This window comes from Acomys minous (genome assembly GCF_964271855.1).
Source record: "Acomys minous genome assembly, chromosome: 1".
NCBI classification, from domain to species: Eukaryota; Metazoa; Chordata; class Mammalia; order Rodentia; family Muridae; genus Acomys; species Acomys minous.
Genome location: NC_140483.1, coordinates 57,762,960 through 57,788,135, shown reverse-complemented (window position 1 = coordinate 57,788,135; position 25,176 = coordinate 57,762,960). Strand labels below are relative to the sequence as shown.

General features: G+C 50.9%; 1 protein-coding gene across 6 annotated transcripts in view; it reads right to left on the bottom strand.

Annotated features, from left to right (window-relative positions):
* Window positions 1-20,283, bottom strand: part of MFSD4A (major facilitator superfamily domain containing 4A) — a 44,154-nt gene extending 23,871 nt beyond the window's left edge. For 2 of the 6 annotated variants that reach the window (XM_084784868.1, XM_084784867.1), the window contains exons 1-6: window positions 19,965-20,281; window positions 11,397-11,595; window positions 10,223-10,474; window positions 5,919-6,084; window positions 5,445-5,557; window positions 3,889-4,062 (exon numbers count right to left, since the gene is read on the bottom strand). In XM_084784868.1, coding sequence (XP_084640994.1) covers window positions 3,889-4,062; window positions 5,445-5,557; window positions 5,919-6,084; window positions 10,223-10,474; window positions 11,397-11,595; window positions 19,965-20,194 — 1,134 coding nt within the window. In that variant the 5' untranslated portion in view covers window positions 20,195-20,281. Of the gene's footprint in view, window positions 1-3,888; window positions 4,063-5,444; window positions 5,558-5,918; window positions 6,085-10,222; window positions 10,475-11,396; window positions 11,596-19,964 lie in introns of all 6 variants that reach the window. The other 4 variants (XM_084784872.1, XM_084784869.1, XM_084784871.1 and 1 more) reach the window with 4 other exon arrangements.
* Window positions 20,284-25,176: the final 4,893 nt, after the last annotated feature.

Genomic DNA, 25,176 nt, shown 5'->3' with positions numbered 1-25,176 from the left:
GAACCAAAAAAACAAATTGCATTCCAAGGACATAAAAATCATGCAAAAAAAAAAATCACAATTCATCCAGAATCCACTCCTCCAGTCAGAGATGAAGGCCTGGGCAGCCTGAAAGGGAGGGAAGTCACAGCAGATCTTGGGGGATTTTGCTCACACTAGAAAAGGGAGGCTAGTGACCCCAGCACACGAACCCCATTAGCTCTGCCTCAAGATCTCTCAGAGGTTCTGTGTTCTAGAATCACCCTCAGATGCGCCCTCTCTGCCCTAGAGAAGATCACCAGGAATCAGAGGCTGAAGATGAACACGCCCCTTCTCCATGGAAAGGCAACTTGAAGGATTCTCTCATGTGGTAAAAATACAAAGGCAGCGGGCTACAGTGGTGCATGCCTGTACTCCTAGGGCTTAGGAAGCTGAGGCAGGAAGATCGTGACTTAGAAGTAGCCTGATCTATATCATCAGGCCGTGTCTCAAACAAAACCAACAGAAAAGCAGGAGCTGGAGAGACGGCTCAACAGTTAAAGACCACTGGCTGCTCTTCCAGAGGATCTGGGTTTGATTCCCAGCACCTGCATGATGGCTCACAGTCATCTCTAACTCCAGTAGCAGGAGGTTCCATGCCCTCTTCTGGCCTCTGTGAGCACCAGGCATGCAAGAAGCACACAGACATACGTACATGCAGGCAAAGCACCCACACACAACACCCTGGAACCCACATAAAAGTGGAAAGAGAAAACCAGCTTTTCAAAGTTGTCTTCTGGCCTCCACACACATACCATGATCTATGTGTGCCCCCGACTACACACACACACACACACACATATATACACACACACATACACAAACAACAACAAGAACAACAAAAACAATAATAACAATAATAGTAAATTATTAAATTGAAAGAGCAGAAGTCACAGATATATCTATGGCTCAAAATATAACTTATTTATTCTGCAAAGGTGACCCCCACAGCTCCGTTTATTTCTTCTTCCTCTCTGCTCAGTTACCAAGCGTGACCAGGATTCTTTTGGGGTCTCTGTCCACATCCTATTTGCTACAGCCACAAGATTCAAATATGTCCATGCTAGGGATGATTACTGTCCTTAAAACCATGATGTTGGTCTTGAATTCCAGACAGACATAAGAAGCTGCTCCACAGACACAGCATCCCCTGGACCACTGGCAGTGAGACCCACACTGAGCTTGGAGTTTTCTCTAGCTGTCGTTCTCTGCCCAGCAACTATCTACACACTCTATTCCTTCCTTCTCTGCTGTTAACCAGTTGCGTTTAGGAGTTGGCTCTCGGGTCTGGTATATAGCTCAGCGGCATAACACATCCTTAGCAGCACCAAACTCACAGATACCACCCCTCCCCCCGCCAAGACTCAGTTTCCCCCTGTAACCCAGGAACAAAGCAGGCATCCTTGCTAGAATCTGCTGAAGATTATCAAGAGTTGCTAAAAACCATCCCGACCCCTGGTGGCCCAGTGGAGCTCACAACTGTGAAGCTGTGGAAGCCTTCAGCACCAAGGGCCTCTTTGAGTGCCTGCACCTAGCTGTACGGAGTCCTCGAGGTGGCAGAGCCTCTGGGGCTGGGCACATCATCCTAATAACTAGGAGAAAGGAGATGATTGGTGGGTTGGGGAAGCCCTCACAGGGTGGTCAGCCTGTGCGTGGGTTAAGGGCTAGCGAAGACTCTCAGGCTCAAGTGTCATCAGAGGTGGCTTTAAGCACAAGAAACGAAATACTCAGCTCTAAGGGAGGAAAACACTTGCCTGTTGTCATTTGGATCTCAGAAGACCCACAGATAAAGGATTGAGTATTATTGTTGCTGCTTAAAGCTATGGGTGGGAGAGCCTTGTGGGAACTCCTTAGGTCACTGGAGGCGTCTTGTTGAAGGGGACTGTGATCCTTCTACTCCTTCCCCCCTGCCTTTTTTTAAAAAATAGATTTATTTATTTATTTATTTATTTATTTATTTATTTATTATATATACAGTGTTCTGACTGCATGTGTGCCTGAACGCCAGAAGAGGGCACCAGATCTCATTATAGATGGTTGTGCAATCTCATTATAGATGGTTGTGCGCCACGATGTGGTCGCTGGGAATTGAACTCAGGTACTTTGGAAGAGCAGCCAGTGCTCTAAACCTCTGAGCCATCTTTCCAGCGCCCCCCTCCTGCCTTTTTGACTGCCTCATGACATTAACCATTTGCCCAGTCCTACTCCAGCCTTTGTTATCCAGCACCCCATAGACTAGATTATAGACTAGAACACCCCAATGTGAGAGCCAAAATAATCCCTTTTCTTTATATGTACCTCAAGCATGTCAGTGTACTGATGGGTGGGCCCTGTCCACTCTGTCCATGAAACATCAGGGGGTCTTTCTGCCCAGCTCCACCCTCATCCAAACCCCTCCTTCTCTCAACTATTCTGAAAGAGTAAACTTCTCCCTGACTATAGCCAGAAGCATTTTATTTACCTAGTTACTATTTATTTAGAGAAAAATTCTCTCATTGTAGCTCAGGCTGGCCTCAAACTCAATCCTTTTTCTCTGCCTCCCAAGTGCGGTGACTGTAGGTGTTCACTGCCCTCACACCTAGCTGTGAAGTCATTCTCTTTTTTTAAGTGGTTTTTTTTTTTAAGCCAGGCATGGTGGCACACGCCTCTAATCCCAGCACTCGGGAGGCAGAGGCAGATGGATCTCTGTGAGTTCGAGGCCAGCCTGATCTACAAATCAAGTCCAGAGCAGGCAAGACTACACAGAGAAACCCTGTCTCAAAAAACAAAAACAAACAAACAAAAAAGTGTTTTGAAAATTTTTTAATGTGTATGGGTGGTTTGCCTGCGTATATGTGCACCCCGTGTGTACAGTGCCTGAGGAGGGCAGAAGAGGCTGTCAGTACTCTGGGACTGGATTCACACACAGCTGTCAGCCATCATAGAGGTGCTAAGAATTGAACCTGGGTCCTCTGGAAGAGCAGCCAGTACTCTTAACCATTGGGCTGTCTCTCCAGCTTGGGAAGCGCTTGCTTACAGTGAATTTCCTAGAAAAGGAGTAAGCTTCCAACCCCCGGAGGCATTTAAACAGAGACTGGCAGTGATGTCATAGAAGTGGTCCAAGCCTTGGTGGGAGGTTGTACCCGAGGGATTCTGTAATCTGGAGTCCTTTGTCATAGATGGTAACATGGACAAACAACAGGACGCTAATCTTTTTTTTTTTTCTCTTCGAGACAGGGTTCCTCTGTGTAGCTTTGGGTGGCCTGGATTCTCTTTTTAGACCAGGCTGGCCTTGAACTCACAACTATCTGCCTGCCTCTGTGTCCTTGAGTGCTGGGATTACAGGTGTGCCCCAGGATTACAGGATTACAGGTGTGAGACAGGCTCAGGACATAAATCTTGATCTCTTGTTTGGCCCAGACCCTGTTCCCAGCCAAGCCAGTTCCTTTGCCTAAGGATCACCTAAGAATCACCCAAAGAGCTGCCAGAGGCAAATCACTCCACTGGCCAGAGGGCTACAAACAGCTGGGCACTGTGAGAAAGAAATGCAGGAAACGCAGGAGGACCGAGGCTGACACCTGCACCCCTCGCCATCGCTGCAGGTGTCAGCTGGGGTCTGCTTTCCCCTCCACAGCCACCACCCACGGTCTCTTCTACTCATGCTTTTAAGGGTGTAAATCAGAGGCCCAGATTCCCAAGGGGGAAGGAGGTTTCCAAGGCTCCTCTTCCTTGCGTGCCATCCTTCCTTTGCCGGTATCTTTCCTCCATTTCTACCTCCTTACTGTCCTGGCAGAACACAGTGCTGAACAAATGTCTTGGGCTGTGGTAAGGCCAGGAATAGACAAGAGTCTGCGTTTCTAAGAAGGGAAAGGAGGCCACTTGGCCACTTACCACATTGATGAACACCATGGTGGCTGGCCTCATTTTTGAGGAGACGGGGATGGAGATGAACCGGCCCAGGGTGATGAAACCCCAGAAGAGGCTGGGGAGGTAACCAGCTGTCTTGTGTCCAACAGACAGAGGCTTCTCCACAGCATAGCTGTACACAAAGGCGGAATAAGCACCCTGTGGGGAGGTGGAGAGAACAGACCTCACTCAGCACGTTAATGCCTCAGCTGAGATGGGGGGGGGGGGAGTGGGGTGAGGGGGGTTGGGGTGGGGAGGGCTGCAGAGGCCAACCGGTCCTGTTCCTGGTGGCTCATCCCAAGATGCCCTGGGAGCTGACATCACATGGTGTGCTTACACCCAAGCTGAGGACAGAATAGGTGCCACAGCAGCACCTGAGATGTCACTAGGTCCCTATGGGGATCCCCACAGGGCCTGGCAGTCAGGCATGGCTAGGAGGCTTAACCTTTTATTTTACAAATGAAGAAGAGAGAGGCGACAGGCCCACGTTCACCCGTGGGCACCGCACGTGAGCGGTGCAAGTCAGCCCAGCCCAGTGATGTAAGCTAGGGTGTGTGGATAGGGCCCTCACTTAGGGGTGCCCCCTCCTCCAGCAGTCAATCGCTCAACCATTCGAGGCTGCCCTGAGTTAGAAGAGTTCTGGAATGGGCACTAGATAGAGAAGCAGAGGTTACCCATCGAGTGGGCAGCTGCGCTGGAGGGCGCCATTTGCTTGTGACACCCTCATTTGTAGCACATGCCAAGAAGCCAAGTGGCCCAGGAGTTCATATGGTATGGCCTCTCCCAGGGCAGCAGAGCTGTGAGCTGTCAAAACTGTGGGTCACAGTTGGGAGTGGTGCATTTGGGAGGATGAAGAGTTCAAAGCCAACCTAGGCTGTGTTCTATCCTGACCAAAACAAAGTAAAGCAACTAAAACTGAAAAATCTTGAGTCACATAGAATTGGGAACAAAACAAAACACCAGACAGGCCCCTCTCTTTTTCTTTTTCCTTTTCTTTTTTTTTTTTTCTTTTTCTTTCTTCTTTTGGTTTTTCAAGACAGGGCTTCTCTGTGTAGCCTTGGCTGTCCTGGACTCCCTTTGTAGACCAGGCTGGCCTCGAACTCACAGAGATCTGCCTGCCTCTGCCTCCCTGGGTGCCACCATGCTCCAGCTTCAATTAACAAAATAAAAACGAATGGCAGGCGGGTGTGGTGGCATACACCTTTAATCCCAGCATTGGGGAGGCAGAGGCAGGCGGATCGCTGTGAGTTCGAGGCCAGCTGGTCTATAAAGTGAGTCCAGGACAGCCAAGGCTACACAGAGAGACCCTGTCTCGAAAAACCAAAAACCAAACCAAACCAAAACAAACAAACAAACAAAACAAACGAATGACAAGAACAGAACAGAAGACTCTTGTGTCTGTGGGCTGTGAGCACTGGTTCACTGCACTGCAGGTGAAGGTCCCGCGGACCTCCGTGTGCTTCTCTCGTTTTTTGTCAGTCCAGACTTGGGTATCAGGGCAGAAGCTCCTCAGTAGAGCGCGCCTTCGGAGGAAGGCTCACCATCATCCCATCTGTCATGAACAGGACCAGAGCGGCTGTGATGTGGATGGCGAAGAAAGAGCACGGGGCTCCCCGGAAGTTCTTGCCCTGGCAGCAGAACAGGTCCTCCTGCCCTGAAAAAGGCACGAAAGGGTAGGGCTGAGCCAACCTCTGCTCACCTGGGGGTCCCCGCTTGCTTCCTCCACCTCCTCTAGCTTTCAGGCCCCTGTGAGGAGCAGCTGCTGGTCTTTACCCACTCCTGGCGGAACTAAAGGTCACACAGGCCAAGCAACCCAGGAAAGAGTGGGAAGGACGAAGGCATCTATCTGCCTTTTTTCATTCTTCTGGCCAGGCGGCTCCATCACTTACCTTACAAGACTGCCAGGACCAAAGATTGTTTCTGACTGCTAGCTCTGGGGGGGGGGGTGGTCTAGGTTCACCTTCTGGGTGTGAGATTACTGGGGGGCAGCCAGAATAGATTACAAGAGCCCGCACCTGGGTGTGGCTGAAACTTGGGGGCCAGTGAGGAGGTGTCTTCCTTCTCAGCAGGCCGGGTCTCCAATGCAAGCTCGTCTGCAGACAGGAGCAGTGGCTTCCGCTGGGGGCAGGTCAGCAGCCGCTCCTTGGACAGCAGGAACAGAACGGCCAGGGGCACTGGGAGCTGAGGGCAGTAGAGGGTCAGGAGGGCCATGCTGCAAGGCTCACAGTCCAAGGTGCCCACCTCAGTGAAGATCCTTTGCCAGCCTGTGAGCCAGGCATCTAGATAGCACATAGGCTTTGGCGTGAGCGCTGCTGGCCCTGGCCACACCCATCCCCCCCCAGAGGAGCTGGAGAAGCCTTTCAAAGCTTACACACTCACAAGGGTCCTCTGCTGCTCTGGCCAGGTGCTGGGCGACTGGCTGCTAACCCCTTATTCCGAACACAAGTGCCTCTTTTTTTTTTTTTTTTTTAGATTTATTTATTATGTATACAGTATTCTGTCCACATGTATGCCTGCAGGCCAGAAGAGGCACCAGATCTCATTGTAGATGGTTATGAGCCACCATGTGGTTGCTGGGAATTGAACTCAGGACCTTTGGAAGAACAGACAGTGCTCTTAACCTCTGAGCAATCTCTCCAGCCCCAGACATCCTTTTCTGGCGTCCATGGTTATCACACACACACACACACACACACACACACACACACACACACACACACAGAGGTACACTTACATGCAGACAAAACACTCATACCCAGGGGCCTGTAACTCAGTGGACATTGCCTATTAAGTTTAAGACCCCGGGTTCTATCTCCAGTATTACCAAAGGGGTGGGAAACAAAGGTGCTGAAAAGATTTTAATAGCATTTTCCAGATGGGGTAAATGGGGCTCAGAGTTACTCTACAGCTACACACAGTTAGAACTGGAAGGCACCCGGCAGGCCAAGCAGACACCCAGAGGCAGGCATTCTGGTCCTGGCCTGCGTGTTCCTACCTCTGAGCTGCTGAACGGGTGGCATATCCTTGGAGGGTACTTGGTGACTAAGCTAGGACACACAGGCGTGGGTAAGCGCCTACTCTCCCTCCCCCTGCCCAGCTCTCTGCTCTTCACACTGACTCACTTAGTCCCAACAGTGCTCCCTAGCCCAATAGGAAACTCCTCCCACTTCTGCGGTTGCCTGGAGAAGCAGCCGCTGCCTCCCTCAGGTGTCCCTGGCCAGGTCTCATCACCTTCTCTTGCCAGGAAGTTCTTAATCAGGTCTAACTGCTGTCCTTCCTGCTGTGGTTGTAGCCTGGCTCCTTTGCTTAGGAAGGTCAGGGAGCCAACAGAAAGTCCCAGAAGTACTTAAGTGGAGCCAGAAATGGGCCAGGAAGGCATGGAAGCCAAGCAGACACCCAACCTGGCAGTGCCCTGTTCCTAGGGAGCCCACAAACCCCCTAAGAAAGCTGCTCACACCAGTCTAAAGACAAAAAGCCACCCAACCCTATGTTAACACCTCCCTATGGTGATCTTTGGGGGTGGGATGACTGAGACAGGGTTCCTCTGTGTAGCCCTAGCTGTCCTGGACTCACTTTGTAGTCCACTAGCAGAGATCCGCCAGCCTCTGCCTCTCGAGTGCTGGGATTAAAGACAAATGCCACTACACCTGGCTCCCTACGGTGACCTGAAGGGCTCTTTTCCACACTCAAAAACTAGTCAAGGTCACAGTTAGGTATGGTGCCACACACCTGGAGTCTCATCTACTCCAAAAGACAGGAGTACAGGGGTTGGAGAGATGGCTCAGAGGTTAAGAGCACTGTCTGCTCTTCCAAAGGTCCTGAGTTCAATCCCCAGCAACCACATGGTGGCTCGCAACCATCTATAATGAGACCCGATGCCCTCTTCTGGTGTTCAGGCATGCATGTAGGCAGAGCCCTGTATAAATAATAAGTAAATAAATAAATCTTAAAAAAAAAAAAAAAAAGACAGGAGTATAAGACCAGCCTGAGCAACGCAGTGTAACCCCCTCTCACAATTAACAATAGTGTCCTTGGTAGCTATGATGCCACACACAGAGCCCTGCATGGCAAGAGACCTGTGTCTCTGTACCGGAGGAGTCTAAGCCTTATGGGGGAGACTCCGCCCTTCCTCCAGTAACTGGGGAAACAGGAAGCACACACAGAGGCTTTCGTAGCCTGAAGGAAGGCCAAGGGGGAAGCATCTGCACTCAGGCCTGGCACTTAGGAGGCATTTATAGGGAGGTGGGTGAAGGGAAGGGCTTCACAGCAGACTGCCTGGCATGCTGGCAGGAACACACCCAGCTTTTATGGTAATCTCATTCAGGGACACCAGTGCCACCCTGAAGCCAGCCAATGCCAGGCAGGTGGGTACGTGGCAGAGCACAAGGAAGCCCGTACATTCACTGCTATATTTCTTCGGCGGTCGGCTCTTTATGTTCAGGCACAAATAGGGAAATTCCCAGAAGTCTTGTAGCAAGCAGCGCCTCCAGTCGGCACCTTGGTGGGAGAACAGACCCCTGGGGCCTGTATGGGGGGGGGGACTTCCTGCACGTGGAGTCCTAGCACTGAGGCTATACAGTGGGGAATCTTTCCCTCAGCAGGGACCGCTTTTTGGAGGACACAGGTTCAAAGCTGCCTTGATCCAAAATGTGGGCACAAGCATGAAAGGGACAGAGCAGAAGGAAAGTGGTAACTTTTTATTTTATTTTATTTATTTTATTTTATGTGCATTGGTGTTTTGCCTGCATGTATGTGTAAGGGAGTTACAGATAGTTGTGAACTGCCATGTAGGTGCTGGGAATTGAACCTGGGTCCTTTGGAAGGGCGGTGAGTACTTTTAACCACTGAGCTATCTCTCCCAGACCCAGAAAGTTGTATCTTGCTGAGGGTTCACTGTCTTCCTGGCCCAAGAAAAGGAAGGCTATTTAGGGGCAGCTGAGGGGCTGGAGGCGGTGGGCCTCTGCTGAGACTTGCCTTCTCTCTAGCTCTCTATCAGGACATCAGGTCAGTGAGGTATGACACCCCTCAGCATGCCCAGTACAACTATGGTGGGGGGCTTAAGGCCCTTCCAATGCTATACGTGGGCATTCCTGCCTCTGGAGGACCAGGTAGGCCTACTGCAGAGAGGCCCTGGGCATGCCCCACACCGGGCCTCTGTTTCACAGCCAGGCTAGTGGCCACCTGAAATATCCCTACTTTCAGGCCCATAATAGGTCAGAACCAGGAGGACAGGCAATTAAGATGGTCTGAGCTGTTACTCCCAAAGCTGATGGGTAGGAGGATCCCGACCTCCCCTCTGCCCCACCTGGGTTAACATGGGATCCTCTTGAGTGACAGAGACCCGGAGGTTTCCAGGTAGAAGCCAAAGTCGACGCTGACTTGGCCAGGTGCACAAAAGTCTCTAAGCTGGTCAGAATCAGTGGTCCCTGTGCTGTTTAGATTCTTGTTAACTTGACAGAAATTGGAGTCGCTTGGAAACAGGGGAGCTAAATTGAGAAAATGGCCCCGTCAGATTGGCCTGAGGGCGTGCCTGTGGGATATTTTTGTGACTGATGTTTCTTTCTTGATTGTTTCTTGTTGATGTGGGTACCACTACCTGAGCAAGTAGTACTTGCTTGTTTAAAAAAGCAAGCTGGGGCTGGAGAGGTGGCTCAGAGATTAAGAGCACTGGCTGCTCTTCCAAAGGTCCTAAGTTCAATTCCCAGCAACACCGTGGTGGCTCACAACCATGTGCTCTGGTGCCCTCTTATGGAGTGCAGGCATACACGCAGGCAAAACACTGTCTACTTAATAAATAAATAAATAAATCTTTAAAATTAATTAAATAAAAAAGCAAGCCGAATAAGCCATGTAGACCAAGGCAGTGAATACTATTCCTGCACGGTCACAGAACCAACTAGGACAGTCTGTCTGCCGTTCCTACCACAGCTGACAGGCCTATGACTCCAAGGAAGCAGGAACCCAAGGAACAGCGCTCACTCCTAAGCTCTCCCATCTCCATCACTGATGAAGGACCCTAGAGAAGAAGCCACCACCTGCCTTGTGGCCATGGATGAAAAGGCCTGGTTTTCCCCAAGACTTCAGAGAACTTGGAAGCTGACCCTGGTTCTCATGGTCTAAACACGCCCAGTGCCTTCCTTTCTTGAGAACTGCCAACAATGAGGGACTTTTGAGGTGATTCCTCCAGGCTCCTCCCTCCTGGCTACACACAGTGGACCCTACCATGTTTTTTGGGTCTGAAGAGTCTGTGCTATGGAGCTGGGCTGGGAAGCACACACTGTCCCCAGCTCCCTACCCCACCTGCACTGGGGACACTCACGTTGATGAGGGCCATGATCCAGAAGGCGTAGGACACGTTCTCTGTCGAAGGCTTCAGGGGCGGCCTGGGGAGCGTCTGGTTTGACCAACGCTGTGCTGCTGCTGCATGCTGTTGGCTCAGAACCTGGGATGCGTGGCTTCTGGAGGTGGCATTGGCTGTGCTATTAGCAGGAAAGCAGCTGGCCTCTGACAGGAAGGGATCAGCAATCAGGGGGCTCAGCAGAGCACCAAAGCCCACGAAGAAATGGAGGACCTGGGTGGGGGAATGGGCACAGCTCAGCCTGGCTCGGAACCGACATCCAGAGGGTGCCACGTCCCCTCACCTTTTCCTTATGCCCCACCCAGGGGCCCCCTGCCTGACCTTAGAGTTGGGTGGGGGGAGACACAGGAAGCAGGAGAGAGAAGGAAGAATGTTTTTTTTTAAAAGCCCCCCTTTGCCACTCTTACCACTCTTGATTCCTGGGGTAACTGGGGTGATAGAGGTCAATCCTCCCTTCCTCTCTTATTTCCACAACCTTACTTCTCATTGGTGCTGCTTCCTGTCATGGTGGTCAGTGTTGTCCACTAAGAAACACCTAGGGCACTAAGGATGTGCCTAGGGTCTAGGTGTGTCTGTGAAGGCTTTCCCACAGAGGCTTAACCAATGCGGGAAGACCCACCCTGAATATGGGTGGCACCACCATCTGGGGTCTGAGACTGGGTGAAAAAAAGAAAAAGGAAACAGCCAGACAAACCCTGGCTTTCCCCTCCCTGTTTCCTGGTTGCTGCCAAGGACTGAGCCACTCCTGACACCATACCTCCCCCATTATCACGGACTGTGTTCCCCTGAACTGTGAGCCAACATGAACTCTCCTCTCTGAACTTGCCTTGTTTGGTAACTGCCACATACACTGGACAACTAGAAGGAAAGAGGAGAGGGGGACAGAGAGCCCTCAGTCCCATTGCCTTTCCTGATGAGAGAACTGTTAACACCAGGGTTCCTGGGAGAGACCAACAAGGCAGGCAGAGATCACCCATGGAGAAATGAAGAAATCCAAACCCAGTGTCAGGTTACTGATGGTGACCAGGGCCGGCTGAGTCTCCACCATCCTTGGGAACGGCCTGGGGGTGGGGGTGGGGGAAAGGGAGGATCCCAGCAACTGGCCCACTACCCAGCCTCCCGCTGTGCAGCTCACCTGAAGGAAGACGGCTGAGTCCTTGTGGTATATCCTCACCAGCTGCATGTTGGCCACGGTGTCGATGCAGCCCATGGCTAGGCCCGCCAGGGCTATGACCGAGGCCAATACCTTCACATCATGGCAGAGCGGGATGACAGCGAATACCAGGGAGATGGTCATGGTAGAGGCGAAGAGGGCCCATAGTGACTGGGCCAGGCTGGGCAAGGGAAGAGCTGGAGTTAGTGGAGGAGGCCAGAGGCTTCCTGGGAGGCCCCTCCTCCTTGCCACCGGTCTGCTACCAGCAGGGAAGGAGCCGGGGGTTGCAGCAGGTGGTTGAGTAGGCTCTTGTCCTCGGTACCGCAGAGGTTTCTCACGGCTGCCATGACTACACCAGATGTCATACTGGTGCTCACAAAGCCCAACTATTATGTTGCTTAAACCTTACTCTCTTTAAGCAATTCTGTGCACTAATATCCCTGTCCCTCTCAGGGAGGCTACTTTGAGCATCTCAAGGGAGCAGTGCCACACAGCTACAAATAAAGACTGGGGACCCAGGATGAGGCTGAGCCTGGAAGTCCTCAGCTGGGCAAGGGTAGGGTCAGGTAAGGCACATGGGCCCTCCACACAGGAATTGACAAGAGCTGTGCTTCTGGAAGCACGGCCAGACTGCCAGGACCAAAGCCATGGCACAGAATGTGGTTAATTTGGTGACTCCTCTTCAAGGGCAGAGGTCAGGGGCCATCCCTCCTGAGACCATTCTGAGCAGTGCCCGATTCGGACAGACATCAGAAAAGCTCTACGCAGGCATGCTGAGGGCTGTCCCCATGAAAGATTGATGTCAAAGTCCTGTTGGCAGGGGATTCTACCTGATATCCAATGCTCAGAGAAAGGATCCAAGATCTTGTATGTTTTAGGACCAGGCTACAGGCTAATGTGCTGTTTTGGGGGAGGGGGGAGAATTGGGCAGCAAGAAGGTTCTGGAGGCTGCGGAAGAACGTCTTCAGATTATGGAAAGGGGAGAGGTGGCGTAAGGCGACCTCTGAGCTTCCAGAACACTGGAAGGGAAGTGGGGGGAAGATCCCCCAGAGATGCAGCAAGTTGTCTTTTGCCAGCTCTCGACTCCAATCCCCTTGGCCCTCAGCCATCTCCTCTCCTTGTATCTGATTAAAGCCTTTATCAGGACAGTTCTGTTGATAGCAGAAGTTCGTTATTTTGTTATTTTCTCATTTCCAGCCTGATCTGTTGGGGGAGATTACTGGTCATGACTCCTGCCTGTTCGTTCCCTCTCGGAACCTGGGGGGTGGACTTACTTGCTTCAAGGCCCAGCTTAAGAGGATGGAGGAGAAATGGCTGTAATGCAGGGGGGGGGGCGGGGGGGGGAGGTGGTCTGTGTGGGGCTGCAGACTTGCAGCTCTCTCTTGGGCCCTGCCCTGGCCACCCAGCCGCCATACTGCAGTGCTTGCTGGTGTTTCTGCTTCCTGGTCCGTGATAGCACACTTCACCTGCCTCTTCCCCTGGACCCAGTTACACAGGGCACGCCTGTCTACACGAAACTTGATGGAAATGGCACACCGCTCCTTTCTACTCTTTTTCTTCTCCCCCACCTCCTTTCCTACGATAAGGACAGAGACAGGCAGCTTCTTGAGGATCAACTTCAGTGGTGGCAAAAGGCGCTTCTATGTGTACTTTGCCCACCCCACCGCCACTGCCTCACTCACCACGTCAGGTGCAAAGACTCTGAGAAACTAACACATCACACACGCCTGCTATCCCAGCACTCGGCAGGCAGAGGGAAGAAGGCGGAGAGATCAACACCAGCCTGGGGTACGTAGCATGAACATTTATCAAAAATACAGAAGGAACCAATCAATTGAGTGAGAGCTGGGAGAGAGGCTCGGTGGTAGACTGTGTGCTTTGTGTGTGTCTAGCGGGCATCCTGGGAGCCTGGCTTGTGTGGAAGTGGTTCAGCACAGTACTCAGGCTTGCAGCAAAATCTCGCGAGGGGTGGGACCTGCGATCAGTAAGCTGTGACAGGCAGAAACCACGGGGAGGTAGGGGGGAAAGAAGGATGGGTAATGCTTGGTGTTACCGTATATGAAGCTCACTGCCATTCGTTCAGTGTTATAGACTTATGAGAATACTGTGAGGTGAGACTTCACGCCTGTGCCCGTTGGGCCTGTGAGTGAACCCAGGCTAGGAGGAAGCAGACATGGAAAATCCCTTCTCTGTGTCCCCTGCCAGGGCTTGGGCTGTGATTGGAGTCTAGGCTTGCAGCTGGAGCCTGGAAGGCTGACCCTACATTTGTTCTGAGTTCTTAGGCCAAAAAGTCGGCTAGCAGCTCACTCTTGCAGGTGCTGTAGGGCTACGCGTGTGGACAGTGCAGAACTCCTTTAGAATAATGTGTTGTTCCCAGGGCCGGACTAAAGCATAGGCATTGTCTATTTTAAATGGCTGCGGTAATGCCCCTTTCCAGGAAAGTGGGTAACCAAAGATTACACAGTAATAATGTTAAAAATATATTTTGATGCCGGACATAGTGGCACACGCCTTTAATGCCAGCACTCGAGAAGTAGAGGCAGGTGGATCTCTGTGAGATCAAGGCCAGCCTGGTCTACAAAGCGAACCTAAGGACAGACAGCCAGGGCTGTTACACAGAGAAACCCTGTCTCAAAAACCAAAACAAAACAAAAACCTCACTTTGACATCAAGGCTGCAGTGCAATGTGTGGTCAAAGCACGGGGTTCAAGGCTCACCTCTGGTACTGACCAATGGTGTGACCCGTGGCAAGCCTCTACCACCTAGGCACGCGAAGCCTCGGTTTCCTCCACTCTAACTGGGGACAGCAAGTGCTCCTTCCCAAGGCCTCAGATAGCTCCCTCCCCAGTGCCCGTCCTTGCTTGCAGCCCAGAGCTACTTCAGCCCAGGGCCCAGGATATGTGCTAGCAAGAAGAGGGCGGAGACCAGTGCCCATACTCGGATTCTTCCCGCCTCTCTCTGTTCCTGCTGCAGTACCCTGAGAGCGATCCCCGGAGGCTGATCCAGGAACCCATCCCCTGGTTCCAGTGTCGCAGCTAGAGAGTAGCAGCGGCTAGCACCTGAGAGACCTTCTCACTTTAAAGATGGGGAAACTGAGGTCTAGATGGAAAGACAGTGGTACAAACCGAGCCCAGGGTCTTGACCCGCAGCCGAAGCAAGGCACAGCAGAGTGCCATTGGCCTGCCCTCTGCTGAAACTCGGGTGTGAATTTGGGCTAGTTAAAGGCGTCTCTTTCCTCCCAGGCTTAAGAAACATATGCCAGGAAACCTGATAAATGGTCAAGTTACTTATTAATGGCTTCACATGAGATTTAAACGGGAGTGGAGAGGAGGGGCCAGCTTCCTCCCCACAGGCTGGCTACAACTATGGTGGCATTGCCTGCTGGGCCACTTTGGCTGTGACCTTGAGTAGACTGCTAACCCTCTGTCAGTACCGGTTGCCAGGTACACATGTGACCACCTTGGGGTGTCCCTGCCTCAGGCACCTGTTCTTGGCTTCCTGGTGCTGTGGAAAGAGGCAGGACTGCATGGCTCACACAGGCAGGGCCCATTCCTGTTCTCTGACCCCGGCTGGGGAAGAATGCTGCTGAGCCCAACTCCATGTTGCCTGGGTCTGGGATACCATATTCTCCTCAGGAAGTCCTTCTCCGTAGGAGAGATGCTCCAGATCTCATCTTTCCCATGGAAAGGGCTAGAGGACAGAATGGTGGAAGTCAAAGTGCAGCCAGAGAACCCATCCTTCTAGGAACTAAGATCAGTGAGGCATTTTCTCTCAGCCTATGGAAGGAGGAGGGTTCCCTATAACTCAGTCACCTCAGGCCTCCAGCTAATGCTTCAGCCTGTCTGTTCATGGCCCCATGCTGGGGGTGGGGTGGGAACAGCACTGCCTGCCGGGCAGCTGCACCATCCTCAATGGCTCACTGGGTGCTGGGCATGTGGGAAGTTGCCATAAACCTGAGCCGGACCTTAGGTCTACTTGCCTAGAATACCTCTCCCCGACTTCCTGACGTACCTGACCTGTTCCTCAGGACTGCCAGATCTTAATGTCACCTCCCAAAGTGACCTAGCCCTAAGCACCTAGCTAGTGTATCCCACAACTCTACTCTGCCACTCTCTATCCCTAACCTATTTCACCCTCACACAGTGCCCTCCAGAATAGACTTTTGGGATGGGCAGGGACCTCGCCTGGAACCCTTAACCCTGAAACAGTGTGTGGCTTAAGAGGCATTTGTTGAATGAATCAATTAATTCATAGGATGAGTATTGAGGTATTTTTTAAACTAAAACTTTGATATATGGTTTCTATACTATAAAATTCAACTATTTGTACAGCTTAGTTTTGTTTTTCGTAGTGAGTGGTGGGACCATTATCATAATTTAAGTTTTCAGGTTTGCCTATTTGTTTTTGTGAGATAGGATCTTACTATATAGCCAAGGCTTGCCTCCTGCCTCACTATCCTCCTGCCTCAAAACACACACACACACACACACACACACACACACACACACACACACACATACACACACACACATACACACACACATACACACACACACACACACACACACACACACACACACACCCCAAGTGCTGGGATTATAGCCGTATGTTGCTGTGTCCAGCCTCAATTTAGGGTATTTCTGTCACCTCAGAGAGAAATCATATATCTAGTAGTGGTCACCGCCCCCCCTCACCCCCATGTGCTTCTACTTTGACTGAATGAGACACCCTGTAAGGATGGCTCCATAGGCCGCCTGGCCCTTTGTTTATGCCATGTTTTATTTACCCGGTCCTCTGCTTATGAAAGAATACTTTATTTCCACATTTACTAAGAGTAATGTTGCTGTAAACGTCTATGTATGCATTTCTGTGTGGACAGATGTTTTTACTTCTCATGGGCATATACTGAGGAGTAGACTTGCTGGACTCAAGGTAGCTCCATGTTGAATTTTAGTTGTTGTTTTGTTTTGTATGAGACAGGTTCTCAAATAGTCCAGGCTGGCCTCCTTCTGTAGTGGAGGATAACGGATTTCCTGGTCCTCCTGTCACCATCTCCTGAGCATACACTTGTGAGATGGTTTTTAAACAAGAACTTGTGCCATGCTGAACTCCCAATAGGATTCTGGCACAGGGTTGTTACATGCTGAAAGGTGGACACGCTGTTGAGAGGACAAGCAGAGGCTTTCTGGAGCTGAGGCCAAGCAGAGCCCAGGCCAGAGAGGGGAAACCCTCGGTGCTGTGTTCCAGGAACTGCAAGGGGCCAGTGACTTGAGATGCGTGTGGACGGCAGAGCTGGCTCTGGGGAGGGATTATGAAGACTCAGTTTGCTACAGGGTTTGCAGGGGAGAGGTTCCTAGATGAGTCCAGGTAGTGTGGGGATTGAAGATAAGAAGGAATTAGATTAAAAAAGATAGATAAGGAGGGGCAATTGGCCCTCAGCGGCTTAGTGCAGGGGAGACGTCATGGGGTGGTTGAGAGTCTTTGGAGACCATCTCAAATCACGGATCTACTGATGCCCCTGAGATAAGGGGGTTTCCCAACTGCCTGGGGTGGTTAGACAGGTCCCACAAAACAAGGAAAAACAAACCTCTCTAACCTTTTGTCCAGATACCCTTTACCTGTTTTGTCAAATCGCAAGGCTAGTCACCCTGCCAACCAGGTGGCTTTCTAAGTCTCTTCTCTAGAGTTCCTCTTTGTGCCCAACAAGATTTTCCTAGGAACGCTCTGGTTCAGTTTCTTGTGGCTGCTCTTCCTCCTGCTGGGCCTGCAGATGGCCTGCTCTAACGGTCAAGCTCTTTGACTCTGCTAAAGGGAGGGGAGGAAGGCTGGGGTTGCCTTGAGGATCTACTCCAACCCCTGTAGCCCAGAGCGCTCAGATTGGACTAAGCATTGGATAGGGCCTCCTGCAGCACCTTAAAGAAGGCACTCTGGTGTGTCAACTCTCCCCCTCCCCCTCCCCACAGCTGGCCCCTGAGATTCGTTAAGGCAATCCCTCATTCCCAGTGCCAGCCTGGCACGCTCACTGGTAATCACTTAAGCTGAAAAAGCACTTCCTTGCAGAGACATTATCGTTTCAACGGAGACAGGCGAGGCCACGTCAGGGCTGGCAGAGCGTCAGTTCACTTTGGGGGTGGGAATGGGGAGACTGCCCAGAGTTAGCCAGGTAGGGGGCATCACTGCTGACACTCAGGGTCTTCCCCTCCCCCCTCTCCCCCCCCCTCCCAGAACCTTGCTTTGCTCTTTAGCAAACAAAATGGTTCTTGGTGACATTTTGTCTTGATGCTGTGAGGGCTGAAGCTCACTCAGAATTTAAACTCAAACCACCAGGAGCCCTACCCAGCTCTGGAAGAGCCCAGCAGGAAGTCCAGAGGCTCACCTTGCCTTCCCAGGCACTGTCAGAGCTCAGGAATACTCAGCCCACGAAGAATCATGGGATAGCCACTTCTGACTCAAACCTCAGCTATAGAGCACCTGCAGACACTCATAAGGCGCCTGGGACTACAGACCTCAGAGCCCACAAAGTCCCTCTCTCCTTCCTTCTCTCTCTTTCCTTCCCTCCTTTCTTTTTTTTCTTTTCTTTTTAGCTGCTTGGGGCAGGGTCTTGCTACGTAGCCCAGGCTGGCCTCCGATTCAAGATCCTCCTGACAGCAGCCTCCAGAGAGCTGGGAATACCACACCCAGGGAAATGTCTTAACCCCTCCTGTGTCTCAGCTTCCTCGTGCATAAAATGAAGACAATAGCATTACTTTGCAGGTTTGCGGTGACAATGGAATGGGTTGCTATATATAGGAACTAAGAATTGCTTGGTGTGGTGGCCCGCACCTGTAATCCCAGCACTCAGGGAGGCAGAGGCAGGTGGATTCTCTGCTAGTTCAAGGCCAGCCTGGCCTATAAGGCGAGTACAGGACAGCCAGGTTACACAGAGAAGCCTTGTCTCAAAACAAACAAACAAACAAACAAAGAAAAGAAGCAAAACAAAACAAACAAACAAAACCAACGAAAGATAGCGCTGGCACAGACCTTTTGCACATGGTTAGTTGTTGTTGTTGACACTGTTGTGGCTTCCCGACACTCACTATTCTGTGCCTTGGTGGATAAGGAGCCTAGAGGGGGCCTGGAGGTGGCCCAGTTGGGTGTGTATCTCCTCCCATTTCGGAAAAGTGGGCTTGCCAACCTGTCACTTAGAATGATCCTCAGTCTCCTTCCTGTTTGTGCTACATATGTTCCTAAAAAACTCTAAGGAAGGGAACACAGCCCAGCCCAACATCTGTGAGGGCTGCGTGTGTGGCTTCAGCGGCAGGGAGCTTGCCCTACATGCATGCTTACCTGGGTTCTAACTCCAAACCCCCCCCAAACAAAAACAGAGCCCCCCTGACATTCAGAGATATCCTCTCTTCCTTTTCATTAGTTTTCTGGGAGGAACAGATCTTCAGAATTCCTGTACATCTGATCTCATCCCAAACCCACAAGAAACCGCTGATAGGCACAGGGAACCTCAAGCATTTGCAGGAGAATGTGGGGGAAGTGAAAATAGTCACTCTCCAACTGCTGAGATGTGGCAGGCTCTGGATTGCTTAGACTGGGGTCCACTTTGTACTGACACCTGTACTGCATCTTCCCACAGCTGCACACCTGGAGGACTGAGCCCCTAAAGCTCTTTGGCCCCAGAATGGCTGCCGTATCCGTCTTTTATCATTTATTTATTTATTTTTTGCAATAGGTCTCCCAACCGTGGTTTTGCAGTCCAGATAATTGCGCCTTTAGGAACTAGAATGGGGAAGGCCACATAACAGCCCCTGGGGTACACACTGTTCATTCCTCCCTTCCCGGCTCTCTCTTCCTGGTTGTACAGAGAGTGACACCAAAAGGGTGTCATTCCGAGTGCCAAGGAGAGACCAGAGCTCTGTCCTGGCAGAGGCCAAGGAGGAATAACAAGGTGGAGGGGTGCAGAGGGGTGTCCTGGGTACCAGAGATTGAGAATGGATGAGAGGCCCTACACTGCTTTAGCTGGCCCTAGTCCTAGAGGCCCAGGGGCTCAGCCTCCGCTGACTTGCGTGTCCTTTCTCCCTTAGGAGATCCCAGGAGCCTTACCACCTAGGTAAAGGGACCACCTGTATCAACTGATGTGAAGCTACTATGAGTGGAGCCATCAATGGGTTTCTGGTCAAACCACAAACCAGTCCTGTCACTGAGAATTGCCCCCCCTGAGCTGGCACTGCCAACTGTCTTCCCACCCCAGTGCCAAGTTCACCTCCGGCGCTGGGGCTACAAAAATCTCAGAGAAGCAGAACATTAAGCATCTTAGGCATCTCTGCGCATTCCATTACTCCTTGGCTGGTGGGCGCAGTGAGCAAGGGCGAACCGGTTCTAAGCTCTCTAGGGGTGAGTGAGACAAATACATAGCCCAGATGTCACCTTCAGTCCCGAGAGAGTTTTCCGGTAGAGCTTGTAGTGGGGGAGGGAGGCAGCCCCTGGCCTAAGACTTCAGCCCAGCTGAGCAGGTGGTCACAGCTGCGGGGATGTAGAGGGGCGCGCGGGCGCGACACTCACGTCCTCTTGAAGACACCCCCGAGGGCGCTGCCCAGCAGGAGGCAGAGCTGCTGCGAGAAGAAGACCCAGGAGATCTGGGGCAGCGAGCTGTGCGTCTGGCAGCGCAGGTCCAGCAGCGTGGGCCCTAAGAAGGCGATGCACAGGCCAAAGCTGAAGAAGACGCTCCAGTAGGTGAGCGTTGGCTGCAGGTTTCGGCGGAGCAATTCAGACACCCGGCCGTCGCAGCCCATGGCTCGGCCGGCAGCTCACAGCGAGCCCAGGGCCGAGTGTGGCCGGGCGGGAGGAGGCGAGGAGAGGAGCGGAGCGTCGCGCGGCTGCCCCGCCCTCAGCCAGCGCAAGGAACGCCTGACAGTCCGGGGCGCTGCGGACGCACGAGTCCCGCCGCGGGGACAGCCCCGCCTCGCGTCCCTGGCCCCCCCCACCCCCCAGGGCTGGAACCTACCCGGGAGCGCAACCCACCAGCTCGATCCAAGGGATCCGCGCGCCCAACACCGCGGCCTTTCCGCCTGGCGATCTGAATCTTCATCACTTAGTCCTGGTGGTGCTGCAGGTGGACTTCGAGGGTCTGTCAGCTCCGCCCTCTACCCTCACCCCTTCCCCTCTACGGGAGAAAAAGTAGCCTCATCCGTACGTTGTTTTCTTGTGCCTTTCATTTGGAACCTCAAGGGGTTCAGCACACTGTCATTTGGAAACAAACACTCCAGGAACTTGGGCATTCATTTTGCTGCTTTTAGGGTCTGGGATTGACCCCAAGGCCTAGAGCATGGTAGACAAATATCCCCAGTCCTAGAAACGTATGCCTTCTCCACTCTATGCTTGGGGGTGGGAGGGCATCACCCGCACCTGTCCCATCACAGGTGTGACAGGCAGGAAGGCCTGGTTCTGTTCAGGGGTCTATCTATTTCTTCTTCACAGCGCAGCGAGGGAGGGCAGAAACCCTAAGACTCCTGGAGTAATTCTGAGATAATTCCTCAGGCAGAGTTCTCTTTCCATTTGAAAAGGCCTGGATAGGGTAGAGGGGCTTTACCCTCCAGGACCGTGCTGCCGACCCCAGGGGCCACGGACGGTTGTGTGTGTGGTCCTGCTCCTAAGGGAGCTTGGATATGGTGCCTGCATCAGGCAGGACCTAGGAGCAGAGCAGTGAGGCCCTTCCTTCAGTGTCCCCTTTGCCAAATGTCCTGATAGTGGTGGAGGTTGTGACATCGTGCCCGCTTGTATCCAGCCAGGGGTAGCAGGCCTGCAAGTTCCCAGAGAGCGTGTGGCTGGGTGATCCCCATGGTAACTTGGCACGAAGTGCAGACAACCAACTTCTCTTGCAGGCACATCACCTCAAAGTGCTACCCATACCTATTCCATCCTGCCCTAGACGGCATTGTCAGAGGAAAAGGCTACGCTGAGTGTCCCTCTGGCTCGTCCGCTCTGTTGGGGATGGCAGGGACTATCTTAGGCGGAAAGGGTAGATAGGATTTACAGTTCTTGGAATAAATTACAGAGTTATCATCTGAAAGAGATAAAACCCATAATCGCTAGCTTTTGAGGCTCCAGCTGCTGTGAAATTCTAGAACCATGGCAGCTCAGTGATGAGAGGGCTACCTCAAGTTCAGACTCCTGCTCTACCTCATGGTGACAGCTGGGTTGCTTTCTTCTTCTTCTTCTTCTTCTTCTTCTTCTTCTTCTTCTTCTTCTTCTTCTTCTTCTTCCCCTCCTCCTCCTCCTCCTTCTCCTCCTCCTCCCCTCCTCCTCCTCCTTCTTCTCCTTCTCCTTCTCTTCCTCCTCCTTCTTCTTCTCATATACATTTATCAGTCTCTCATAGGATTGAAGACCAGATAGTTTAGTTTTACAATTAAGCTTAATTGGTTAGGGGTTAAGATGTCTTTAGGTCTAGATAGATGCTTTAGGTTGATAGAGATGAGATATGATAGATATTGATTTACATTCAGAATTTTAGTCTCACCAAAATAGGAAAGATGTTTTCCTCAAGGTTGCTTTGTTCTTGACAAACATTTCTATTGATGGAGACTTTGCTTGCCATTTTCTTTCTTTTTTTAATGCATTAAAAAAAAGATTTGTTTATTTTATGTATGCTTTGCCTGCATGGATGCCTGTGCACCATGTGCATGCCTGGTGCCTGTGGAGGTCGGAAGAGGATGTCAGATCACCTGGAACTGGAGTTACAAAGAGTTGTGAGGCACCATGTGGGTGCTGGGAATCAAACTTGGGTCCTCTGGAAGAGCAGCCAGTGATTTTAACTGCTGAGTCATCTCTGTGGCCCCTGCTTGTCACTCCCAGTGGCCCCATGTCCATGGTGCACCTGCTCTGGGTAGAATGAATCTTGCAGCAAAATGAAATGTTCCTCCATGTAGCTGGTCCCCAAAGTCTCACAGAACAGCCCCCCCTACTCTGCACCGTTAGTCCTTTTGACATGTGATTTGGGTGTAGGAACTTCACACATACGATCTGGACACAGGGGTTTTATGTCTCCAGGCAGAGTGCACCCCGAACTTGTTGTGGTTTTTCTAGATGATGCATCCCAGAAACATTGCCCTATGGCTGGCATCTCTGCACGAGGCCATGACCGTGGTAACAGTGAGACAGCTCAGTGTCTGGGTCTGGGGTGCTAGAAATATTTTATAGTTTGATCTGAATAGAGAGTCTGTTGACTTTCAGAGATTGACACTGCCAATATAGTGCCTTTATTTTTTTTTGTCATTCTTGTTAAGCTGAACAATTTGAGATAAATCAAAATCAAAAGCTTTAAAGTGTTTAAAATCACGACCCTGTAACCGTTCTTTCCCCTTCTTCTCTCCTCTCCACATCTCCCTTTCCTCTTTCCTTTCTTCTTCCCATTGTTTGTTTCCCCATTTGGTGCTAAGGACCAGAGTCAGCAGTGTCTACTCCATGCACTATGCATGTTCTGTCACTGAGCTCAATCTCCAGCCTTCCCTGAACAGCCCTTCCTTGCTGCTCTCCCTTAGGCATGCAGAGAGGGCTCTGTGGAAATCTCATATCAGCGATAAGTCTGGATTACAGAGGGAGCCCATCATCCATCTCAAAAAGGAAGAGTGGGTACAATGGGGGAAAACACAGCATCTTCACCAAATGGTGCTGTCTAACTGGATGTCCACTTGTAGAAAAATGCAAACAGACCCTTATTTATCACCCTGCACAAAACTAAATCACAAGTGGATTGAAAATCTCAGCATAAAATGAGACACACCAAATCTGTTAGAAGAAAAAGTGGGGAAGAGCCTTGAGCTCATTGGCATAGGAGACAACTTCCTGAACAGAACGCCAATAGCTCAGGCTCTAAGGTCAACAATTAACAAATGGGACCTCATGAAACTGAAAAGCTTCTGTAAAGCAAAGGACATTGTCAACAGAACAAAAGGACAGCTTACAGATGGGGAAAAGATCTTCATCAACTCTACATTTGACTAAGGGCTAATATTAAAAATATATAAAGAACTCAAAAAATTAAACATTAACAAACTAAATAACCCAAATTTTATTTTTAAAATATTTTTTATTTTATTTTGTTTTTTTCCAGTTTTTAAAATGAGGCACAGAACTAAACAATTTTCAACAGAGGAATATCAAATGGCTGAGAAACACTTAAAGAAATGCTCAACATCCCTAGTCATCAGGGAAATACAAACCAAAATGACCCTGAGATTCCATCTTATGCCTATCAGAATGGCTAAGACCAAGAACTCAAGTGACAGCACATGCTGGTGAGGATGTAGAGAAAGGAGAACACTTCCCCACTGCTGGTGGGAGTGTAAGCTGGTACAACCACTTTGGAAATCAATCTGGTGCTTTCTCAGAAAATTGGGAATAGATCTACCTCAAGACCCAGCTATACCACTCCTGGGCATATATCCAAAAGATGCCCCACCATACAACAAGGACATTTGCTCAACTATAGTCATAGCAGCTTTATTCATAATAGCCAGATTTTGGAGACAACCTAGATGTTCCCCAACTGAAAAATAGGTAAAGAAACTGTGGTCCATTTATACAATGGAATACTACTCAGCAATTAAAAACAAGGAAACCTTGAAATTTGCAGACAAATGGCTAGAACTAGAAACAACCATCCCGAGTGAGGTAACCCAGACCCAGAAAGACATGCGTGGTATATACTCACTTATAAGAGGATATTAGCCACATAATAAAAGACAACCACACTACAATACACAGACCTAAAGAAACTAAATAACAAGGAGGACCCTCGGGAGGATGCTTAATCCTCATTCAGAAGGACAAATAGAATAGACACCAGAAGCGATTGAAAAGAAGGAACGAGGTGGGAGCCTACCGTAGAGGTCCACCCAGCAGGGGATCTAAGCAGATGCTGAGACACACAGCCAAACGTCTGGCTGGAGCACTGGGAGTCTTATGGAAGAGTTGGGGAATAGAAGGACCAGGCGGGGCCAGGAGCTCCACAAGGAGACCAATGGAGCCAACAAATGGGGGGGTGGAGGAGGGGGGGTGCTGCAGAGACTGAGGCACACCAACCAAGGACCATGCATGGTGAGGACCCAGACTCTCTGCTCAGATGTAGCCGATAGGCAGCACAGTCTCCTTGTGGGTTACACAATATGGGGGAGGGGACTACTTCTGCATAGACTCTGGTCCCCACACATTGATCACTTCCCCCTGGCAGGGTGGCCTTGCCAGGTCACAGAGGAAGAGGATACAGGCAGTCCTCTGTAGGACTTGGTAGGCTGAGGTCAGATGTTAGGGGAGGGACTAGGGGAGGGAAGGAGAGGGTATGAGAGAGGGAGGGTGGGATTGAGAGGCTATGAGGGAGGGGCCTAAAATTGGGATGTAAAGTGAACAAATTAAGAATTAAAAAGAATTTAAAAAGCCGGGCAGTGGTGGCGCATGCCTTTAATCCCAGCACTTGGGAGGCAGAGGCAGGTGGGTAACTGTGAGTTCAAGGCCAGCCTGGTCTACAAAGTGAGTCCAGGACAGCCAAGGCTACACAGAGAAACCCTGTCTTGAAAAACCAAAATATAAAAAAAATTTTTTTAAAAAAAGGAAGAGTGGGCACTAGAGCACACTTGGTTGTACTTCTACATAAGATGACAGCTGTCTCCTGTGCTCATTGGACTCCAAGAGACTGTCTCCAGAACCAGCTACTTCCTAACACTCACTTTAAGGCTCTTAACATTGTCTAAATGTGTCTACTATCTCTTCCCTATAGAAA